General features: G+C 41.9%; 1 protein-coding gene across 1 annotated transcript in view; it reads right to left on the bottom strand.

Moving 5' to 3' along the window:
* enox1 (ecto-NOX disulfide-thiol exchanger 1) overlaps positions 1 to 21054 on the bottom strand; it is a 137252-nt gene that overhangs the window by 8040 nt on the left and 108158 nt on the right. The window contains exons 8-14 of the mRNA XM_005751919.2: positions 17100 to 17312; positions 12724 to 12830; positions 9052 to 9169; positions 8088 to 8293; positions 4085 to 4192; positions 1081 to 1137; positions 46 to 148 (exon numbers count right to left, since the gene is read on the bottom strand). Coding sequence (XP_005751976.1) covers positions 46 to 148; positions 1081 to 1137; positions 4085 to 4192; positions 8088 to 8293; positions 9052 to 9169; positions 12724 to 12830; positions 17100 to 17312 — 912 coding nt within the window. The remainder of the gene's footprint in view (positions 1 to 45; positions 149 to 1080; positions 1138 to 4084; positions 4193 to 8087; positions 8294 to 9051; positions 9170 to 12723; positions 12831 to 17099; positions 17313 to 21054) is intronic.

The raw sequence follows: 21054 nt of genomic DNA, 5'->3' as shown, positions 1-21054 counted from the left end.
GTTATATAGCTAAACTGACAGCCAGTAATAGTAAGAAGCATTTACCAAGAAGCAGAGCCTCTTTTTCTGAAGTGATGACTCCTCTTGTGATAAGCTCGGTCCTCCGGTCTCTGCTGTGGTACAGAGAAGGAACACACCCGTTGATCCCCTGTGAAAACACATGTGTATGACAAAAGAGCCAAAACATAAGGGTACAAATACACTTTAACTACCAATTACTACATGAAGCTGATAACAGAGGGCTGGGAAACACCCGGAAATGAGTTAGCATTTTGCATTTGTGTTGTGTCCAGAACTGAATGTGTTTTGTTGAATAGTTTTTGGCGCGGTATTAACAATTACGCATTTGCAAGGGGCAAACTGAGAGAACAGAAGCTGCTGGGTGGCCCAACGTTTTCCCATCTGCCTTTATGCTTTCAGAAAATATCTAAATCATTTATCCTAAATCAGTTCATATATTCTACATTAATCCAAAAAGCACGAGGAACAATGCCACTGGCTTTCTGTTGAAACATTTGTTGGATCTCATTGACATCAGCACTATATATTTGCAACACACAAAGAGCACACAAAACCCAAGCAAAACCTCATCATTTAATAAAAGGCATCACAGTGTTGCACTCAGGAGGTCCAGAGTAGCATGATACAAATGTCCGTGTCCTCCTGACTTCAGTCAGTGTGCACTTCAGCAGCTTTGAGGCTAATAGTCCATCTCCCATGACATGTGCAGTATACAGACACTGTGTGTAAATGTGTACATACTGGGTCACTGAGAAGCAACAAAGTGCTGTGAGAGACAGCTGAGGACCAAAATAACAGACTGTAACCTCTCCTGATTTCACTCATGTTTCACTCTCATCAACTGTTTCCTTTGTTTGGGTCTTTACATTTTTTTTTTTAAAGTGTGCTGATATTGTGTGCATCACAAACACAAGCATCAAATCTCTACTTTTCAAACTCTTGAACGGGGCCATGTTTGGCTTGACAACCTGACAAAAATGTTGTTTTTAAAAAACAAAAAAACAAAAACTGTCAGTTATTTTTCTGCCAGTCGACTTCAGCTCAGGCTTCAATTTTTACCTTTTCATGGAGCTCGCCGTTGGTCCCTTCCACAGTCTCCCCATTACTGCTCAGCAGCTGCAGAGACACACAGAGAGAAAACAGAAAGTGTTTGATGAGTCGCAGTGAAACTCAGAGTTTGAAGAAAAAACATTTGTAACAAAGAGTCTGTTTTTTCTGCTCTTTTATAGATGGGTCTGTTAGAAGGACAGGCTGGAAATGTGCAGACTGTGAGACCATTATATGGATACTCTGAAGAAACACTGTGCTGATAGCTGTTTGAGAATTATAAATGTATTTATCGTGCACAAACAGAGACATGGCAAACTGGTCATTAGGCGTTATGGAAGGCTTTACAGAGAGCTGCCACAGAGACTTGGCCGATGTTTCCTCTCATCTAACTCCATCCTCTTCCCACGTTCTTCTAACTTTATCATCCAGAAAGTAACCCACTCAGCAGTGGACTGTTAAATGGGCTAGATAAGTACAAAAGCTAAAAAAAAACCTCAGAGAAAATAAGTAAAATTTTTAAAAGGGGGCATTTAAATTGACCGTAATAAGTAGCGACAGATGAAAAACAGCGATATGGAGCAGACTGTGGTCCCCAGTTTCCAGCAAAGACCAGTAAAAGAAGTTGAAGGTAGCGATTTACACCCACAGTCATCTGTTATTAATACAGTCCTGGATTTGAAACCTTCTGTTTTCTAAGTATAAAATATGAGTAAAGACACTTCTACATCCCCGGCACAACGCCATCGTATCTGCCTCCTTCAAACACGCAACATAACCTACAGCTGCTTCGACTCTGCGCTGCCAGTTATCCATCACAGAGCACTCATCAGCAGAGCCCGGCAACCTTCTTCTCATTACTGCAGCCAAAACCGCACAATGACCGCGTGAGCTCTCTTACCTTCAGCCAGCTGTTTTTACTCAACAGTTTCTGGGCAAAAGTCAGTCATGTTTTGGAGATTTGATGCTCTAAAAGGGACACAACTCATGTGCATGGGAAAAGTATGTGAGGATAATGTGGGCTAGGTGATTAATTTGCGGTTTGTGTGAGTCCAGCATAATGTCTGTGCATGCAGATATGCAGTGTAAACAAAGTATCTCCCAAAAACTGCATTAGCCATGCAGCTGCCACTGTTTCAGACTCTTCCTGCTCCTCGTGTGAACTCTAAAGAGGTTTGGGCAATCCAGGCTGTCACTGTTCCTCAGGTATGAAGCACCTGAAGCACCTACTTCATTTGGATTGTCTCAAAAACTTCCCCCACAAAAGCTCCTGTGGTATACAGGTGCGAGCTGAAGTACAGATGAGCCTGGCAGCTGATTTACGTGCTGTTACCTCCGACCGGGCTTGTTCACCTCTGTCTACGGACTGGATTCATCTATGTGAAGCGTCTGTAAAACTTGGCAGTGAAATCACTACATAAAAAGTGTGTCTCCTCCTCCCCCAGACCTCCTCTGTTCCCCCTGACAGCCCTTTTATTCCTGCAGAATGTATGCATCTATGAAGTCTTAGGTCAGCCTGCAGTAATGTTGCTGTGGGATGTGGCAAAGAACCAACGGATAGCCAAAATAAATTTGTTTGTCTATACATATACTGCTCAAAAAATTTAAAGGAACACTTTGAAATCTCAGATCTCAATACCACAAAAATAATAGGTGTTCCATTGGATTTAGGTCAGGTGAGTGTGGGGGTCAGTCAAGCCAACAGTCAGAAAAGATGAGGTGAGAACATCAAAGCAGCTGATTCGATGCCACCACAGATCCGACTGAGTTTCTTTGGTCGTTCATAGTTCATCCTTCTTGTGAGTACCAAATAAACATTTTTGTGTTTCTGGAGATGTTTCAAATAAGTTGAAGCAGCCACAAAACTCTGGTATTAATGGCTCAGCCTTACACCTCCCCATATCTCAGACTGTTGACCTTGACATATACTGTTGCTATGAGATGAGAGTGAAAGTGAAACTGACTGAAGTCCAGTTCTCAAAACGGTTTCACATATATGTCCAAACAGAACTGCTGTGAGAGGGAATTATTGTGAAGGGGTGAGCGAGGCAGTGGTGTGAAGGTGCACCTGCCCCACTAAAGGTGAAGCATCATTAACTCCAGGGTTGTGTGCTCTGTGTTACATTCAGGAGTCCCACGGTTCAGTTCTTCGGTGTTTGTTGTGAGCTGCCAATGCTTAGCTAGCAGATAGCGGTTAGTAAGTACACTAAACCAGGTTTTGCTTACTTGTCTGACACATAATAATAATAATCACACAAGATGCAGTGTGTGGATGATTTACTGTCAGTGAAAGGCCTTTAGCAGAGGAATAAATACTGTAACGTTACTTTCGCTGTAAATAAATAAATAAATCGATATTTATAATTTCTAATGGGTAATACGCAGAGAGTATTTTGCAGTTTCTAACACTTGGTCCGCAGGTATTTATAAACCACACACATGCCATCTTGGCCAGTCACCTCTCAGCTTGAGACCGCAGAATAACATCCTGGTGGGGCTGTTGCCATAGCAGCACTCATGTCCTTCCAACCCCCTTCATCCCCTCCATGAATTTAAGCTTCTGTGTGTGTTGCAGCGTGTTTTTTCAGTATACCGCACATGAAAGAGCCACAACAGAGAGACCGGAAAATGCACTTCATGAGAACATGAAGACTGAACGCTACAGCGGTGTTCTTGCTGGATTACTGCTGTGTTCTGTGTGAAATACCTGATTTAAAAAAGTGTGACGCAGTCAAAGGACTTAATGGCATTAAGCCTGAAAAAGACAAACACGTCTGGTCATTGCTATGTAGACACAGGGCTGACTATAAGGAGTCCAAACAAAAGGAATCCAGTCAAGCGTAACAGAGTTGTACATCATCATGTCCCTGGAACGTCTTACTACTTTATTTTCTAAAAATTACTTTAACTGCAGCCCTGATTAAGATAAGGAGAAGAGGGAGGATGGATGGATGGATGGATGACTACTTTAAATGTGGTTGCCAGTAATGGAGGGTGAATACTAATTGGCGCATACCTTGTCTCTGAGGCTGAGTACCTCCCCCTCCAGGTAGCGGTGCTCTTCTCTTGCCTGCTCCAGCTCAGTTTCCTTGCTCGATAGCTTCTCTTGTAGGTTCAGAAGTTGCTGGAAGACAATCACAGATACACATTTAACTTAACAATATCAATTTAATAATCACAGGTACCTCCCAGGTACCTCTAAATAACAAGATTTGACACCGCAATATATATTGGGGCTGATATATATTGCGGTGTCAAATCTTGTTATTTAGAGGTACCGGGGAAGTCATCAAATGTCATCTTTATGGGAGAAAAAGTTAATGGAAAACTTTAAGTTCAAGGGGTCTGAGTGCCTACAAAGCACCTGGCTCTCACATTTCCAACTGAGTTGCAGCTGTGCAGCTCAAAATGCAGTGGTCAAACATAAGGCCCAGGGGCCAGAATCACCCTGTTAAAGAATAGACGCTGCTGGAAAATGTAATGGAAACCATCAATTTTGGACTTTTAAATATATTTCACATTTTTCTACTGTCTACTGTAGAGGCTGTGTCCACAGTAAAAAAAATAAAAAGTGATTATTGAATTTTCTGTTGCATAATTGCAGTGCAGTCTGGCCAATGAGGTACCAGAGTGCTTTCTGTAGTTTTTTACATTTATGTCTTACAGTTTAAGCCCAAAGCTGACAGACGCCTTTCATTTACCACAGCAGGATCTCTTTATCGTGTAGAAATATTGAGACATACTGTTGAAATTGCACTGCTTGTTTTTACATCAATATATCTCAGGGATAAAAATGTGCAGTTAAAGTTCTTTACACTGACAGAGGGGGGAGTTTTACTGGTCAAAGTTCGCTTTATGTGGCCCCCAGTGAAAAATGAATTGACATCCCTGCTATAGAGTAAATTTCTGGCTTCTGTGAGACGACTGCTGTTGTTATTTGGCGCCATGTAAATAAACCTGAAAACTAAAACTGGCATCAGGACATATTTAGATGTGCAGTCTTACTGCAGGAGGAACTGTTTTGTGACTTTACTGTTCACAGCTCTGCATTTCCAGGATGACTTCAGAGAGTTTCAGGTTAACATTAGCTTGTTTTTCAGTTGCTGAAGGTTTGCTGGTTAAAGTCATTAATTTAAACACGGAGGAAAAAGGAAATGATGTTTACTTCTACTAAATAAAAGAAAGCCAAGATGCCAAGAAGCTGTAGGACGTCTTGCTTCATGTCTTAGAAGATGAGAAAACAGAACTTTGACTTGAGGCTGCAGCTGTCAGTGAGTGTTGTGAGAGGTTTTTATCTGCCTGCTCCCTTTACCTACACTCAACACTTTGTCATCTTATTATTCTCCTAGTGCTGAAGCCACTTTTATTCTGATTTTAGTCTTTTTATCACAATAAGATGTTTATTATTTAAATGAACTGACTGTTTCATTCATCGTGTACGCGTTCATATTTTTTGCATGATGCGATGTCATCTTAACGCTGTGATGAAGTATATGAAGCAAAGCACTTATTTTGTTTGTCACAGCTGATCATCTGCACTGAGGGGGAATAAAAAGAAACAACGCTGCATGACAAATGAGAAGCGATAGCAGTGTGAGTTTCCCCTCACACTGCTAAGAAGTCAAGTAAGCAGCACATTTACAATGAGCCAGCAGGGCAGTGTGTGCGTGTGTGTCTATATGATGGTGGTTGTCTCCAGTGTGCCTCATTTTATCAGTGCTGTCAGTTTAGATTGAGAAAGACAGGAAGTCAAGTTAAATCAGGCTAACTCGTGGCAAACGAGCTGCGTGCTCCGACACAGCTTACTGTGCTCCATGAAAAAAGTAAAGTGAGGAATAGTGGGAGAACTCAGCAAAGGAAAACACTGTTTGGTTGTTAGTTTTTCTGTGTTTGCTTGTGTATGCTACGCTTCCTGCTCTGCTAAACCAGGGGTGTTGAACTCCAGGCCTCGAAAGCCGGTATCCTGCAGGTTTTCGATATCACCCGGGGTCAACACACCTGAATCACATGATTAGCTCATTACAGGCCTCTGGAGAACTTCAAGACATGCTGAGAAGGTAATCTGACATTTAAATCAGCTGTGATGGATCACAGCTTGGAGTTCGACACCTTCGTCCAGCCTCTCTTGTTCTCTCCTGTTGTCCGATGCTTTGGATGGTTGGTCAAGCTTCACTACCATCTAGTCCTTGCACTGTTATACCTATCTGTGTTAAGATTCCTCTGAAATCTTAATCAACCCCCCCCAAAAAAACCCAAAACAAAACAAATTCCTATACCCGTTTATTGAATCAATCATTCTTTTAGCAAAACCTGTCATGATTTATTTACTGTTTTTATAAAACACTAAACATGTTTTCAATGTTGATGCTTAACAGTAATCACAGTTGGCAGAAGTTAAACATGGTTAGAGAGCAGATGTAACTCATAATTGTTTGCACTTGTTGGATAATGATGTGATTGTATGCTGGTTCAGAGTGTACAGCCAGGAAGGGCTGATGTGGATGGAAACAATGTGAGAGGCAGAGGAGGACGACTGCACATAAAAGGTGTTGGAAGAGAAGGCAAAGGAGGAGGTGGAAGGGGACGAGCAGGAGCAAACATTTCAGATGAAATTTGAGGAACTGAATCAAGGATTTTTTTTTAACTACTTGCAATTTCTTTGGAATTTGAAAGCAATCACACGAGGGAGGTTAATGAGTTAAATTTCAACACTGTTTTTAAACTGTTTTGATGGAGAAGTTAACAAATGTTAAGTAGTTTTATGAGCTGTAAAGGCTGCTCGTGCGATCTGAACACAGTTTGGTTGCGAACACAGAAAAAGCTTTGATGTGCATATTTGCAGCATTTTGGGATTATAGCTTGAAAACTGGGCTTTGAGAAACATGTGGAAAGTTTTCAGCAAATGTGTCGTAGCAATGATGAAAAACTGTGAGAGAGCCCTAGAGAGACTATTAAATATCCTAAATAGCTTAATAAGACGCTAAAAAATTAGATAGAAAGTTAGCCGCAATCATTCACTTTATCTTAAAGGAAAGATTTTAGGGCCTATCCCAGCTGTCATACGCTGACTTTGGACTCTGGGAGAAAGCCAGAGTACCTGGACAAAACCCAGACAGGCACGGGAAGAGCAGACTCAAACCCGGGACCGCCGCACTACTGTGGTTTCTCCCAAAAGCAGAATTCAAGTAAAATATAATCTAAAATCTGTATTTGCCGATTATCAAGAGGATCTGTAACCTGTAACTGCTCAAATTAAGAAAAGCAGTTTTTGTTAGTAAGAAAATAAATTGTTTACCTGCCTAACGAATAGTTTCCTTCTTTTTTCTTAAAAAATACAAATAGAGAGCATCTGCCCCAGAGGCCTGTTTTAGATGGTTGCTGTGGAACATTTAATGAAGAATCTGCAGAAGCAGCAGCGAGAGTAACACAAACTGTTGTCTTCAGTTCTGCTGCATCAAAATTCATTGTACAGAAAATTTTAGAACACGTTCAGCAGCACCAGTGTTCATTTCTTCATTATTATAGGCCATTATTCATTCACTAATTTACAGTATTGATTAAGCAGAAGTGAAATTGGGAATCACGCTGACCTGGTGACGGTAACAAGAAATCTTACTGTAATATATTCTTCCGACTGTTATTGAACCATTATGGCCAACACTGTTTACTTTGTCCTCGTGGTTGTGGAGGTCTTAATGATTGAACACGGGGATGCTCCTCTGTTTGTTTTTATAAACAGCCTAGGGTTTAAGCAGCAAATACATTTTAATGTTTTCAATTTAGAGCAAACGTCTTCCAATAGAAGGCATAAAAAAGATATTTAAAAGCAAAGCTGAACAGCCATAAATGGCAGATTACATATTATTGCAATAATTTTCATGAAAGGTGTGACTCAAAGTTATGTAAAGTTTGACTATCAGCAGAGATCAGAGGGATTTCCTAAGCTAAAAGTACGATTAAAAGGATTATAGTCACTTCTGAGAACCATGAAAATGTGATGTGCAGGCAGACAAGCAAACCTGCTGCATGCTGTGCATGCTCTGCTGCAGCAGCTGGATCTGAGCCTCTGGGCTGTGAGGGTGTGTGTGCGAGTGATCGTCTTCTGGGCGGCTGGCTCTGCTCTGCTCCTTCCTCAGGAGCTCCACCTCGTTCCTGTAGGCGTCCAGCTGCCAGCGCAGGGAGTCGTTCTCCTCCTTCAGAGAGGCCTGAGTCTGATCACACACTCCTGCGGGAGGAGAGAGGGAAGAAAGGCGGGATCCGGAAAGGTGAGGGAGGAAAGGGAGGAGATGAGAGTAGGAAAATAAGAAACAAGTGGATGAGAAAGACAAAAAGGAGAGAGAAAGAAACAATGGAAAGGGAAGAGAGAGGCCTTGTGTTGTTAAAAAAAAGAAGAAGAAAGGAACATGAGCATCTCATTCAGGGTCCACATCAGTGATGTCCCCACAACTTTATCCTGCTTTGGTTTTTTTTATAATTGAAGGGTTATATGAACAGCAGATTTAATGCTGCACAGGCTGCAAAGTCTCTTGTCAGAAATTTCCTTTTAAAGGCTGGTTTAAATAAAAACTGCCTTTACACGTGTTCGAGTAAACCCAGCTTGAGCTATTCTGTTTGCTGCAGGAGTTTGTGACTTTTTATTGGTTAAACTGCCACACAAATAAACCAGCTTGTCTAAATCACATAAACTCAAAGATCCTGAGGAGCTCTTGCGAGCAGAGCACCAAATCGGGGGACCAGTGAAAAAAAAGGTGTTTCTAGAATCTGGACGTCTCAAAGACAGAAATAATCTCAGAAAAAAACAATTTTACCTTCAGTGTTCACACTTTTGCGTGTGGCTGAGACAAAGCAAAGCACAAACAGGAGTGACAGAGAATCAGGGGAAAAAATTGGCACGTTTTCATCATCCATCATCATCTCTAGCTGGAGGCCTCAAATTCACACCTTTAGTCATTTAATGTGTGATTTGAAAGGTGATATTATTACCATTTTCCTCAGTGCGCATCTTCTTGCAAGGACTTTCATCCGACTCGTCATCCGACATCTCCATCTCCTCTTCTCGTCTGATGCCCATGATCTCTTCGCTGTGGGCGTTCCTCAGCTCCTAAAACATTACAGCCAGCAGAGACACAGAGCAACAGCGGTCCTCAGCTCACTCGTGAAGAAATGGGATGTCCTGTTAGCGATTACATCACACGCATGCTGTTACAAGTGTCGTATTTGTAACAAGTTGGGGCAGAAAGGTTGTGTTTGCGGTCTAAAAGGTTTCCAAACATTCTTAGAAGTTATCTGTGTCAACTCAATGCATTCTTCTCTGTTCCATGGTTACAGTTCTATGCATCTGCCTTTCACCCACAGATGTACAAACAGATTGCTTTGATGCTAAAGAAAACTTTAAAAACTGACTTTAAAACAAACTCGCAGCCACCTCTGAAGTTATAAGAAGCTTCTTTTATGCACTGAAACACTTCCACACTTTGAGCTGGTGTAGTTTGATGCACTTCCTTTGGGCTTTAAATTCACAATAAAACCAGGATAAAAAAACAAACCACCCAATAAAGACATACTCTAATAAATAAGAGTGTGTGTGCTTTTCCTATTTTAAGTGTGAGGCTATGTCTAGTGTTCTCGATGTGTAGCTCACTCAGTCACTCATGTATCCTGTTGTTTTATTGGTTCTAAGCCTCTGAGTTTAACATGCTTTTTACAGCACAGAACAGCCATTGTCAATTATACCACTTTGTTTTATATTATTTTATACTTTAATTATTACAACAGTATGTTGTTGTTAACCGGCAATAATACAAATGAATGTCATTCAATAACAACTGTGGGTGAATTTAATCTGTGGCTCTCTTCCCCAGCATGTCTTTGTCCTGTCCTCCTCCCCTCACCCCCAACCAGGCAGATGGTTGCCCCTCCCCCTCTAGCAGATCCAGGGTCTGCTGGAGGGGGAGGGGAGGCCATATATCCTGTTTCCTTCTTAAAAGGGAGTTTCTCCTTCCCACTGTCGCCAAAACGCTTGCTCAAAAGGGGTCATTTGGTTGTTGGGGTTTCCTTCTCTGTATTATTGTAGGGTCTTTACTATATTAAGTGCCTTGAATTGATTTGATTTGAATTGAATTTTTTACCACAAAGCGTCCATTCAGATATCGGAAAGGGTTAAAGTTGGATTTTGGCTGCACTGATGCGTGGCACCGTGGTGGCTACATCCAGTTTATGGTGGCAACTCAGCCGTCACATTGTTGCAATAAAAACATTTTGCGGCCTACCTCCCAGCTCCATTGTCATCATTCCCATTGCTTTCATGAACTAATCATTCATCAAGCGAAGCACATACGCACGAGATGTAATAGACTGAGAGCCTTTTGCCTGCGTGTGGTATTATCTTTCACTTCTGCAGAAGTTGCCTGTGAATCAGATCTCTGCCATTTTCGCCCATATTCATTAGCTTTTCATTTGTGGGCTGTGATTTCACAGACCATTTCCTAACAGAATAATATCCATCTCCACTGAGGAAAAATGTGCAGCCTGCCTCCGCACAGTTAGCAGAGACACTCCTGTTGTTGTAGAAATATGGATTCATATAGACTTACCATGAACGGTAGCCATTAAAGGAAGATCTCACAAGGGGACTGAATCTTACTATAGATGAATGAGAGCCTGTGGAATTCAATACCTCTTACCCAGAATATTAACTGTGGTGACACCAATGCCTCAGTCAAGACCCTTGTGTGTCATACAGTTTTCGCTTTGGCTACCCAAAATATAAAATGCCAAAATAAAGACAAATGAAAGAATACAAACGTGCTAAGAGGATGCCTTTCATTATTCGCTTTTCAACCTGGACCAAATCACAGCATCCATCCATCCATCCATCCATCTGCCTATCCAGCCATCCACCCGCCTATTCATCCATCCATCCATGCATCCATCCGTACATCCATCCATCCGCCTATTCATCCATCCATCCATCTTCCGTTTACCAAGTTCAGGGTAGCGGGGGACTGGAGCCTAACCTAGCTCTCACAGGGTGAGACTGGTTCAATTAGTGTTGTTTAATAAAGACAAGATGATGTAAATAAAATATCTCTAGTTCACGCTCAAATGAAAAGACAAAACAAACAAACAAAAAAGTATAATAATAATGATAATAATGATAATGGATTGGATTTATATAGCGCTTTTCAAGGCACCCAAAGCGCTTTACAATGCCACTATTCATTCACTCTCACATTCACACACTGGTGGAGGCAAGCTACGATTTTAGCCACAGCTGCCCTGGGGCAGACTGACAGAAGCGAGGCTGCCATATCGCGCCATCGGCCCCTCTGGCCAACACCAGTAGACGGTAGGGTAAAGTGTCTTGCCCAAGGACACAACGACCAGGACAGAGAGCCCGGGGATCGAACCGGCGACCTTCCGGTTACAGATACGCGTCCCAACCCCCTGAGCCACGGTCGGGGGTCGCCCCAAATCTGTAATAGAAGTATAATTTTTTTTTCTGCTTTATGTAGCAATGCCAGCAAAGTTTCCATATGACTGCACAAGGATCTGAAGTGTTCATCAAACCAGTGGAGTGAAAGCTTCCGACAGTGAAGTGCTTTTTATCCTTTAGGTCATTTATTGGACTTTGCTTTGTTTTCAGCTCCTTTTGGTGTTAGTCTTAGGTTTTATTTTAGGTCTCAAAAATAAAATATTGGCAAAGGCACTGGCACTTACATGGCACCTGTCTATTCAATTTAAGTACTACAATTCACCCACTCACACACATTCATACAGTGCTTTTATCTCTATCTAAGCACATGTGCATAACATTCACACGTGCTCACTTGCCGATGGATGCATCAGGGGAAACTCAGGGTTCAATATCTTGCACAGGGATACTTTGACAGATGGACAAGAGGAGCCAGGGATCCACCCACCAACCTTCTGATAGGTAGACGACCCACTCTAACACCTGAATGTGCAATCTCAAAGCTTGGAAATGCTTAGAAATCATCATTTGAAATTGTGTGCTGGAGCCAAAACACAAAAACTAACAAAAAACACGTACTCCCTTTGACCCTTTGTGATTTGAAATAAAATACACAAATTCAAGTACATTTCACTTTTATCCTTCCTTCGATCACTTTCCATTTCTGCATTCTAAGTTTGTGTATTCAACCCCCTCACCCCCACAGAACAACAAACCCACAACCTCCACGTGCGCCAACAGGCTGCTCCACGTCTGAATCCTCTGTGGTGCTGCCGCGTGAACGGGTCTTCCCTCTTTCGCGTGCAGCATTCTCGTCTTCGTACTTGTTTTCTAGATTCGACTTGGGATAAATAATTGATTTGAGACTTAACCCTGGAAAGCAGTGTTGCCATAGCAGCGTCTCACACTTTCGAGGAGGCATCAGATCTTTGCTTTACATTGGGGCTGCAGGGATAAAGGGAGGCCCGGGCGATCAGAGGCTGCTGTCTGCCCGTCTGTCTGTCTGTGAGGGCGAAGCATCCAGCAAAACAACAACCCAGACACTGAATACAACAAATCCTACGGGACTGTGTGTCAATCAGCCAGTTCTCTCCTGGGGACTCAAAAATGACAGCAGAGAAGAAAGCAGTGAGCCAGGGTGGGAGGAGAAAACAGAAAAAAACAAACAAAGGTATACCAACCTCACACTGCTTGCGCCAAATGTCTATGTTCTTGCGCTGTGCTTTTGAGAAATGGTCCCATGCCTTTTGCCGGGTGGCAGCGGTGAAAACGGCGGTGATCTGCTCGACTTTGGGGTGAACGGGGAGGAGGAAGAGGAAGAGGAGGGAGGGTCAAGACAAAACAAGCCGTTTATGTAGCGTTGTAGCACTGACTGAGGCTCGTACAGCAGACAGAGGAGAGACCGTGGACATGCACCGACCACAAGCGGCAGGCCACGAAGGTCTTTCGTGTTGAAGGAACAGTTTACTCCAAAACTGAAGTCTGTGACATCATTTGCTCAAGTCAACCTCCAGGAAGGTTTACGCTCTATTTGTCTTTATCAAATGATTTTTTTTTTCCTCTTGGTTGTTTCATATCAGTCCAAACAGCTTCCATAGATGTTCCTCACTGCTATCAAGGGCTCAGATGAAATGCTACCATATTTCAGAAAGCAATAAGAAAAACTAATCAAAATCAGCCACAATTGCCTTCATGCAAAATCTCAAATATTACTTTACTGGATTCCAATTTATACTTTTGAACTCCTGACTCAGTGAGCAGATGATGACAGGACGACTGTACTTGGAGTAAAGTGCTCCTTTAAAGAAAGACTTTTATCTGAAGAATAAATAGGAATAAATTTCAAAATAAATTTAAAAAAAACATTCAAGTCTTATTATTACATGACTTTGGAGTAAATTAACAGGGAGTTATGCTTAAAGATGAAGACTGAATAGAAATCTTCTTTGCCATGAGAAAGATGAAAAACAAAATGCTCTAAATGCACTGAATTTTTATCCTCCACCTTCATGTAAGAGATTGTTGGAAACAAGAACTCGGGCATGCTAATTAAACTAAAGTGAATAACACTGATTATTTCAGTACAGTGTTCTGCTGTTACCTTGAAACATAACATCTGCTATTGTTGCGGACCGACCAGTCCAACCACAGCAATTGCCCTCCCAAATGTCAGCTGCCTTTCCCGGCAGGACAATGTGCCAAGGAAGGAATACTTTGAGATTTTCACAACCTGGATTGGGACCTTGAGAGAAATTGCTCCAGATTCACTGGAGCTAGCCTGCTTCATGGAGGTCCTTCTCTAAAACAAGCAGAACACAAAGGTTCAGCTGCTGTAATCCTGTGCGAGCCACAGCGGGATCCCCCTGAGGTTCTGTATCACAGCCCTGATGAGTCTGAGCTGTTTTGGTGATGTGATGGGGACCTACGTAGCGTTAGGCAGGTGGCTTTAATCTTCTATCCTGGGCCAAGCAGCATGAGTCTTGTACAGCTTTCCAAATAAACCTCTTTTTTTTTTAAAAAGGAAAAAAAAAGGAAAAATCTGGAGTGCACTTGAGCTTTATGAAAAAGTGTTTTTTTTTTTTTTAAGATTCTACTCAGTGAACAACAGCGCTGAGTATAAAGACTGCAAACCACACAAACAATCCAAGGCACTCTGAGGCTTGCGATATAATGGTTAAATATTAACCCTCTCAAGGCAGGCGTTGCAGATTTGCAACAGTTAAAACCTGATTAACCCACATACATATTTTATGAGTTTTTTTTACTCAGAAGTACCACTGCAGGACTTTGAGCCTGAGAGGGTTAAACGGTTCTCATCATCATACCTCAAGTCTCAGAGTGCCTTTGCTTTTTTTACCTATTGTTTGCAAACACATTTTTACATGAGTGATTTCAAAAGCTTGTCTTAGTCTGACGGAACAGCCTGGAATGGCTGTTAAGGGTGACCACATAGAGATCTAAATCCAAGGCAACTGGCTGGATGCAAAACACAAGACCAGATGGAAAATGCATGTGTCTGCTAAAAGGCGTGATCCCTTGCAGCGCCTATCAACACTGGCGTCCTGCAGACTTTGTTTCACTTTCAGCTGAAGAAAAGTGTCTGACATGTGATGCTTTCCACATGATATAAAAAAGCTACCATGCATGTGTCCCACTGGCAACAAACACCGGCTCCTGGCCACATTCCTGGAGCCACTATGGGCCGAAATTACTGTCATGGCTGAGAGAACAAGTTACGATTGTGTTGGATAATTAACCCCAGTTGATGTCTCCGAATCATGCTTCAGTCAACTTGCAGAGCAATTAGCCACAACTGGAGTCTTTGTCATCCAGCTGTAGTGCTGGTCAATAAACATCAAGCAGTGTTTATCTTCTCTGTGCCATTTGATTCATGGGAAGCTATCCATATCTTCACACACGTGCACAAGCTAATATGCAATTTTCAGGGCTGTCTGTAAAGCTGCGGGAGACTCTTAGACTGGCAGCTGGAGAATGTTTTGCATGAGTCCTTGTTTCCTTGAATCTCGGAGGTGGTGAGGAAATATGTATTAGCACAGCTTTTACAGACAAATGCATGTCAAATAGGAAAAGCTGAACCAGAACCATCCTCTAAAAGTTTAAAAGAATTCATCTAAAATGTGTGTCATGTGATGAGCAGGTCTCTCTCCTGGCCAGTGCTCTGTACTTACATCTCATCACCTGCAGCTTCACTTCCCACTGGACTGACAAAGGCAACATTTATCCAGAATGGACTGTGAATTTTAGACTCCATCAGAAATGTAGACATGTCACATGGGATATTACATGTTTAATGTTAAGGAGAAGCTATAATGGAATCAATCTGTGTGCAAGAAATTACTGGATGATTGGGGAGGATTGTCTATAACTTTGTAACATCCAATCAGAAGAGACACACTTCCATTCTGCATGAATATGCTGCCTTGCATTTTTTCTGTTGCTCTGACATTTGATTTGTGGCCAAACACTTCCAGTAACGACATAACTTTACTTTGCCAAACCTGAATGAACCTATACCAATGTCAGATTTAGCCTTTTCACATATCACAGAAGAACTACTGACAAAAAGACAAAAAGAGTAAAACTGTCCATTTTCTCACTCACCTTATTTACAAATGAACACGAACCGTGAAACGACGCCAAATATGCCTTTTTCTGAACGTAACATCGGATTAAATGTGCATTAAGTGATATTTTTGACCCTTTCAGCTCCTAGTTTTGGTTCTGTGCATACTTCTTGCTGCTCATGTGAAATATATTACCTTTGCACACTTTATTTCACATACTTCTCTCATTGGCGATGTTTAGATCGTATCTGAGTGTCAGAAATCTTAAAAGCATTACGTATTAGCAGATGATCAGCCTTAGCTATTATTAAAATAGGTTTCAATTAACACATAAGTTCACTTGGTTAACTGTTTCAAGTTAACTCCTTCTAGGAGATAGGATTCTAGGAATTAGAAGGTAAAGTTACAGTTATGTATGTTACCTGGTAACAGTGGAGGAGTTAAGGGTTGTGTTATACACATACTTTCCTTGGGAGGTGGTGGAGACCAAAACTGAGATAAAACTAGAGCAAATGTACGACATCAGGTGGACATGGATTCCTTTCCATTTCAGTGGTTGTGTCTGTTGCTGCTGGACACAACAAGTGATTATCGTGTTTTTGTAAATACACTGCCTTCCAGTGGTCAAAATTCACCTAATGCAGCTTTAATTGCAGACTTAGCTAAGTGTCAGTGAATGGGTGCTATTTAACCAGTGCTGTTTCAGAGTAGCATTAGCATGCAGTAACAGAGCAGCTGTGGTTATCACTCAGTGTGTGTTGGCATTTTTTGAAGGCAGCCTGTGAAAAGGTCAGGGCGCACTCATGCTACTGACTCTGAAACCTCTGTGCGACTGACCTAATCACCACTGCACAGCGCGCCGAAGATAATGAAGCTGATGGTGAGAGAGATCGGGGAGTGTTGTCATGGAGACTGGGCCGAGATGCTCACAGAGTAAATGACTTGCATCAAGACGGGCTTTGAAATGGATGTGGTGAAAATGGCTCCATAGTCTGCACCACCGTAATCTGCCACTGCACCACACCCTGCAGCAGTGTGACAGACTGCAATCAGAAGTAAGCTCACACTGACGGCACACGTGGTGGCACGAGGTCAAAAGTGGATATCTATTAACTGGTTTTCACCTAAAAAAGTAGTACTGTTCAGTCTCAGGTGCTTAATATACAGCACTTTAGCCAAAGTCTTATGTGTTTAAACATCCTACATGAATCGATTGACTTAACTGATTAAACTGAAGGTGCAGTTGATTGATGGCTGTTATCCAATCATATGCTTGTCTCTAGTTCATGGTTCTCTTAAAACTGGTGAAACAGAATGAAACTTGCTACCTGCAGTGTGAAGAGAAAACCACTGGTTGAACTTACCTGTACAGCTTACACTTACAACGGCAAAAACTTCTCACGTGAGACGTCCTTTGTCTGGAAGTTTTTTCAGTACGTCTTTAAGTGTGTAAAATATGAAAGCGTCCTTACACTGATTTAATATAGCCAGCAGGGCATTCTTGAAGGCCTCTTTGGCACGCTCCAACTCCTCTTCATGCTGAGCTTTCTCACTCATCAGTCGTCTAACGTGGCTGTTGGCCGACTGGATCATAGAGTAGAAGTGATTGGCGGTGCGGCGGTTGACTTCGCCTCTGTCGATCCAGGTGAACAGAATGGCTATGGCCTCACTGAACTTATGATCATCTGTGGAAACAAGTTGAAAAAGGTAAGAAAGAGAGGTATGGCAGTTCTTTTTTTTCAATACCAACACCAGTGATACTTTTAAAAATGAACTGGACTGTGCTTATAAAGTGCATTTCAAACCGTACTGATTCAAAATGACTATAAGTCACATTTAAACATCAAGTATATTCATACAGTGCTATATTTTATACACTCTACCTCACATGCTTGGACAATTTGGAATAACAACTTAACCTAACAAGCATTTCTTTGGACTCGGGGAAGAAGCTGAAGTGCCCAAACCAAGGGAAGAACATGGAAACTTCACACAGGACGCCTCCCTCTAACCAGGAGATTCAAATCTTTGCTTGTGAGGCAACTGTGCTCACCAGTGCACCACTGTGCTGCACAAGTGCAGCTTTCACATTATGACAAAATGTTTGTAAGTAAGTAAAAGTAAGTAAAATTTTATTTATATAGCACCTTTCAAGATAAAAATCACAAAGTGCTTCACAGGAGCTAAAACCTAAAAATAAAAATTCAACCAAAAGATAGTTTAAAAAGAGTTTTTAGCTGTTTTTTAAAAGCAACCACGGAGTCCACAGATCTCAGGCTCAAAGGGAGAGAGTTCCACAATCTGGGGGCCACAGTTATAAATGCTTTGTCGCCTTTTGTTTTCAGCCTCGTGTGTTGGACAGCAAGCAAGCCCTGGTCACATGACCTCAGGCACCTGCTGGGAATGTATGGATGTAAAAGTTCACTTATATATGTTAGTGTTTGTCTATGCAGAGCCCTGAAAGTCAAGGTCAAAACCTTAAAGTGGATTCTGAATTTAACAGGGAGCCAGTGCAGCTGAATCAGCAGGGGTGTGACATGGGAAAACTTGGAGGACTTGGTCAGAAGCTTTGCAGCAGCGTTCTGAACAACTTGCAGATGCTCCAAAGAGGCTTTACATAAACAAGTAAACAAAGAATTACAATAATCCAGACGAGATGAAACAAATGCATGAATGACAATTTCTAATTCGGAGCGCGATACAATGGGACTCAGCTTAGCAATGTTTCTCAAGTGATAAAAACAGGAGCGAACCAGAGATTTTACATGAGCATCCAAAGTCAGAGCTGCGTCAATAGTAACACCAAGGCTCCTGATAGACGGTTTGGCAAATGTAGCAAGTGGACCCAAGTTTTCCATAACACTAGGTACAACATTTTTAGGAGCACAAAGACTTCAGTCTTCTCCTCATTTAGTTGAAGAAAGTTTCCAGCCATCCAACCTCTAATGGAGTCTATGCACTTATGCAAAATCTGTGGCTTGGAAACATCATGGGGCTTAAAGGAGATATATAACTGAATATCATCTGCATAGCAGTGATACGAAATGTCCTTAAAAGTGCTCAATAAGTGTTGAAGAGGAAGTAAATACAGCAAGAACAATAAAGGCCCCAAAACTGAACCTTGTGGCACACCATAGGCAAGAAAAGTAGAAGAGGAACTGTACTTAGAGGTAGCCACAGAAAAGGATCGTTCATGCAAATAGGATTCAAACCAGTCCAAAGCAGCCCCTGATATACCCACCCAGTGTCTCAGCCTATGTAGCAGAATATGATGGTCCACAGTATCAAAGGCGGAGGTCTGTATCTGTATCTTACTGATAACTACTGTTTGTCTTATCTTCTTTAATCAGCTGTTATATGCAAGAAATTGATCTAAATCCCAACTATGACCTCAACGGCAGGGGTCCTTCAAGGTGAATAAAGCTGTGTTGTATAAGTACATTTCTCATTCATTTCCCCCATACATATTCAGTGTAGAGCGGAGTTGTAGCCCTGCACTTCAGATGGACATGCAAGTGTCCTGGAAGAATGAATGGTACAGAACTAAGGTATACTATTTCTTTCCATTGCTTTCAGCATCTTTCACGGTTCCCTGATAATTGCCTTGTTTTTAGATAGCTTGACCTCTGACCTTGAGGGTGAGGTCACAGAGATTTGAACTTGTATGAGATTTTTAGTAGATGCTCCTATGGTATCAATTTGAAACTCCTGCGCCAGTTCATTCTCGAGTTACTGCACTCACAAACTTGGGTGTTCACGTCGCCAGCCTGCCTGCCTGCCTACATAATGGGATGCTTCTGTAGTAGATATGTGGGGTAGTCGTGAGGTGCCACTCCTGAAACAAGAGCTGTGTCAAGACTCAGGCTCAACACTTTATCAGTCTCAACACAGACGCTCCAAGCACTTCCCTGTCCTCAATAGTCATATCCAAACTGCTTTTAATTCCTTGATGGCAAAGCCCAACTTGACAGCTCTAGGTGACGGCTGAGGGATATTCTCCTGAAGTCGAGAACTCCCGACCAAAGTCACTTTTGATAGACAGATGTTTTTTTACATTTTCATTTGAGAGAAAAAGCATTACAGCTGCTTTAAGATTTATACATTCACAATACTAAAATCTCTTTGGACTCCAAGTCTCTCCCCCAGCACGCCGTGTCTGGGTACATCACACCAAATGGTGACTGAAGAGTATGATGTGAAAGCCGTTTCATGGGACCTTTAACATTCACTCAGCCTAAATAAACAATGGAGCAGTTACTGGGGACTAAATTCCTCCTCTGGAGGCCTTCACCGTTCACGGGTCTGTGAGCCACGTCACAGCCGCTGAACACAAAATGCATTTTTGATTTTCAACTTTTTCAAGCACAACCTTAAGCAGCGCTCGGTCTCAGTCACACAAACTGCGGCGTCTCGGCAGGCTTCCGTCGAGTGCATTCGCTTCCATTTGAATAATAATTGAATGGTGCCACGGAGCCGCGGACGACGGCAGAAGAGAGTGAATTAGAGAGCATTTAATGAGCTCAATACCCAGTGCAACACAACCTGTAAGAAGACACTTTCCCCCACTCTGATAAAGCCCCATTCATACACAGCAGCAGATTACAGTCACATTACAGCGAGCACAATGAAGCGCTGCTGAACAGGGACGAGCGGGGGAATAATGGAAATTTATTTCCCCTGCTGTTTGAGGTGAAGAATGAATTGAAAAGGGTTATTCAGAGAGAAAACATGCTTGTTTATGTTAGGTATTAGAGGATGGATGGGAACACTACACTGAGGCTGAGGTTTGGGTTTTGTAGATAAACTGGAGATTCTGGAGCAAACAGAAGCAACATGCTGCTGGTTTTCCAGAGAGATAGAACAGAGCCACAGATAAACACAGAAAATGGCAGACATAGAAAAGGCAGAAAGGAATCCTGTTTAAAAAGTGCTATTATTTATTCTTAATATAATAAATCCCTGATCACTGTAAAGCTGATTTTGGAAGACAGAGTTTTGATGCTTCATTTGATAACAATGCACTTGCGACTGGACTGCTGCTATGTGTCTTCATATACCAAGTTTGCTTGAAAGGAACTAAATGTGAAAGCTTGTGATTCTTTTTCTTATGGGATTGCTGTTGTCACGCCTTAGTGATTAAAAGCTGGAGGAGGTGGCTGGGAAGCAGAGATAATCTGCTGGCATTTGATGATTTCATGTCTCAGAGACCATCCTTGTCATGTCACAACACTTACATATGACTTCAACAGATTAACTGATAGGATCGTGTTTGTTTGTGATTTACTAAAAGTTTCTAAAAGATCTGATTATTTTCTGTATAATGCTCTATATTTAAATCATTTCTGTTCCATATTTCAGCACCAACTCTAACCTATAAACATCATAAAAAACACAAAAGGCAGTTTGCACAGAGCTCTATCTGGAACT

Source organism: Pundamilia nyererei, unplaced genomic scaffold, assembly GCF_000239375.1.
Source record: "Pundamilia nyererei isolate P.nyererei 1_Seehausen unplaced genomic scaffold, PunNye1.0 scaffold00334, whole genome shotgun sequence".
NCBI classification, from domain to species: domain Eukaryota; kingdom Metazoa; phylum Chordata; class Actinopteri; order Cichliformes; family Cichlidae; genus Pundamilia; species Pundamilia nyererei.
Note: the sequence above shows the minus strand (reverse complement) of the source record. Positions and strands in the feature narration are given on the sequence as shown.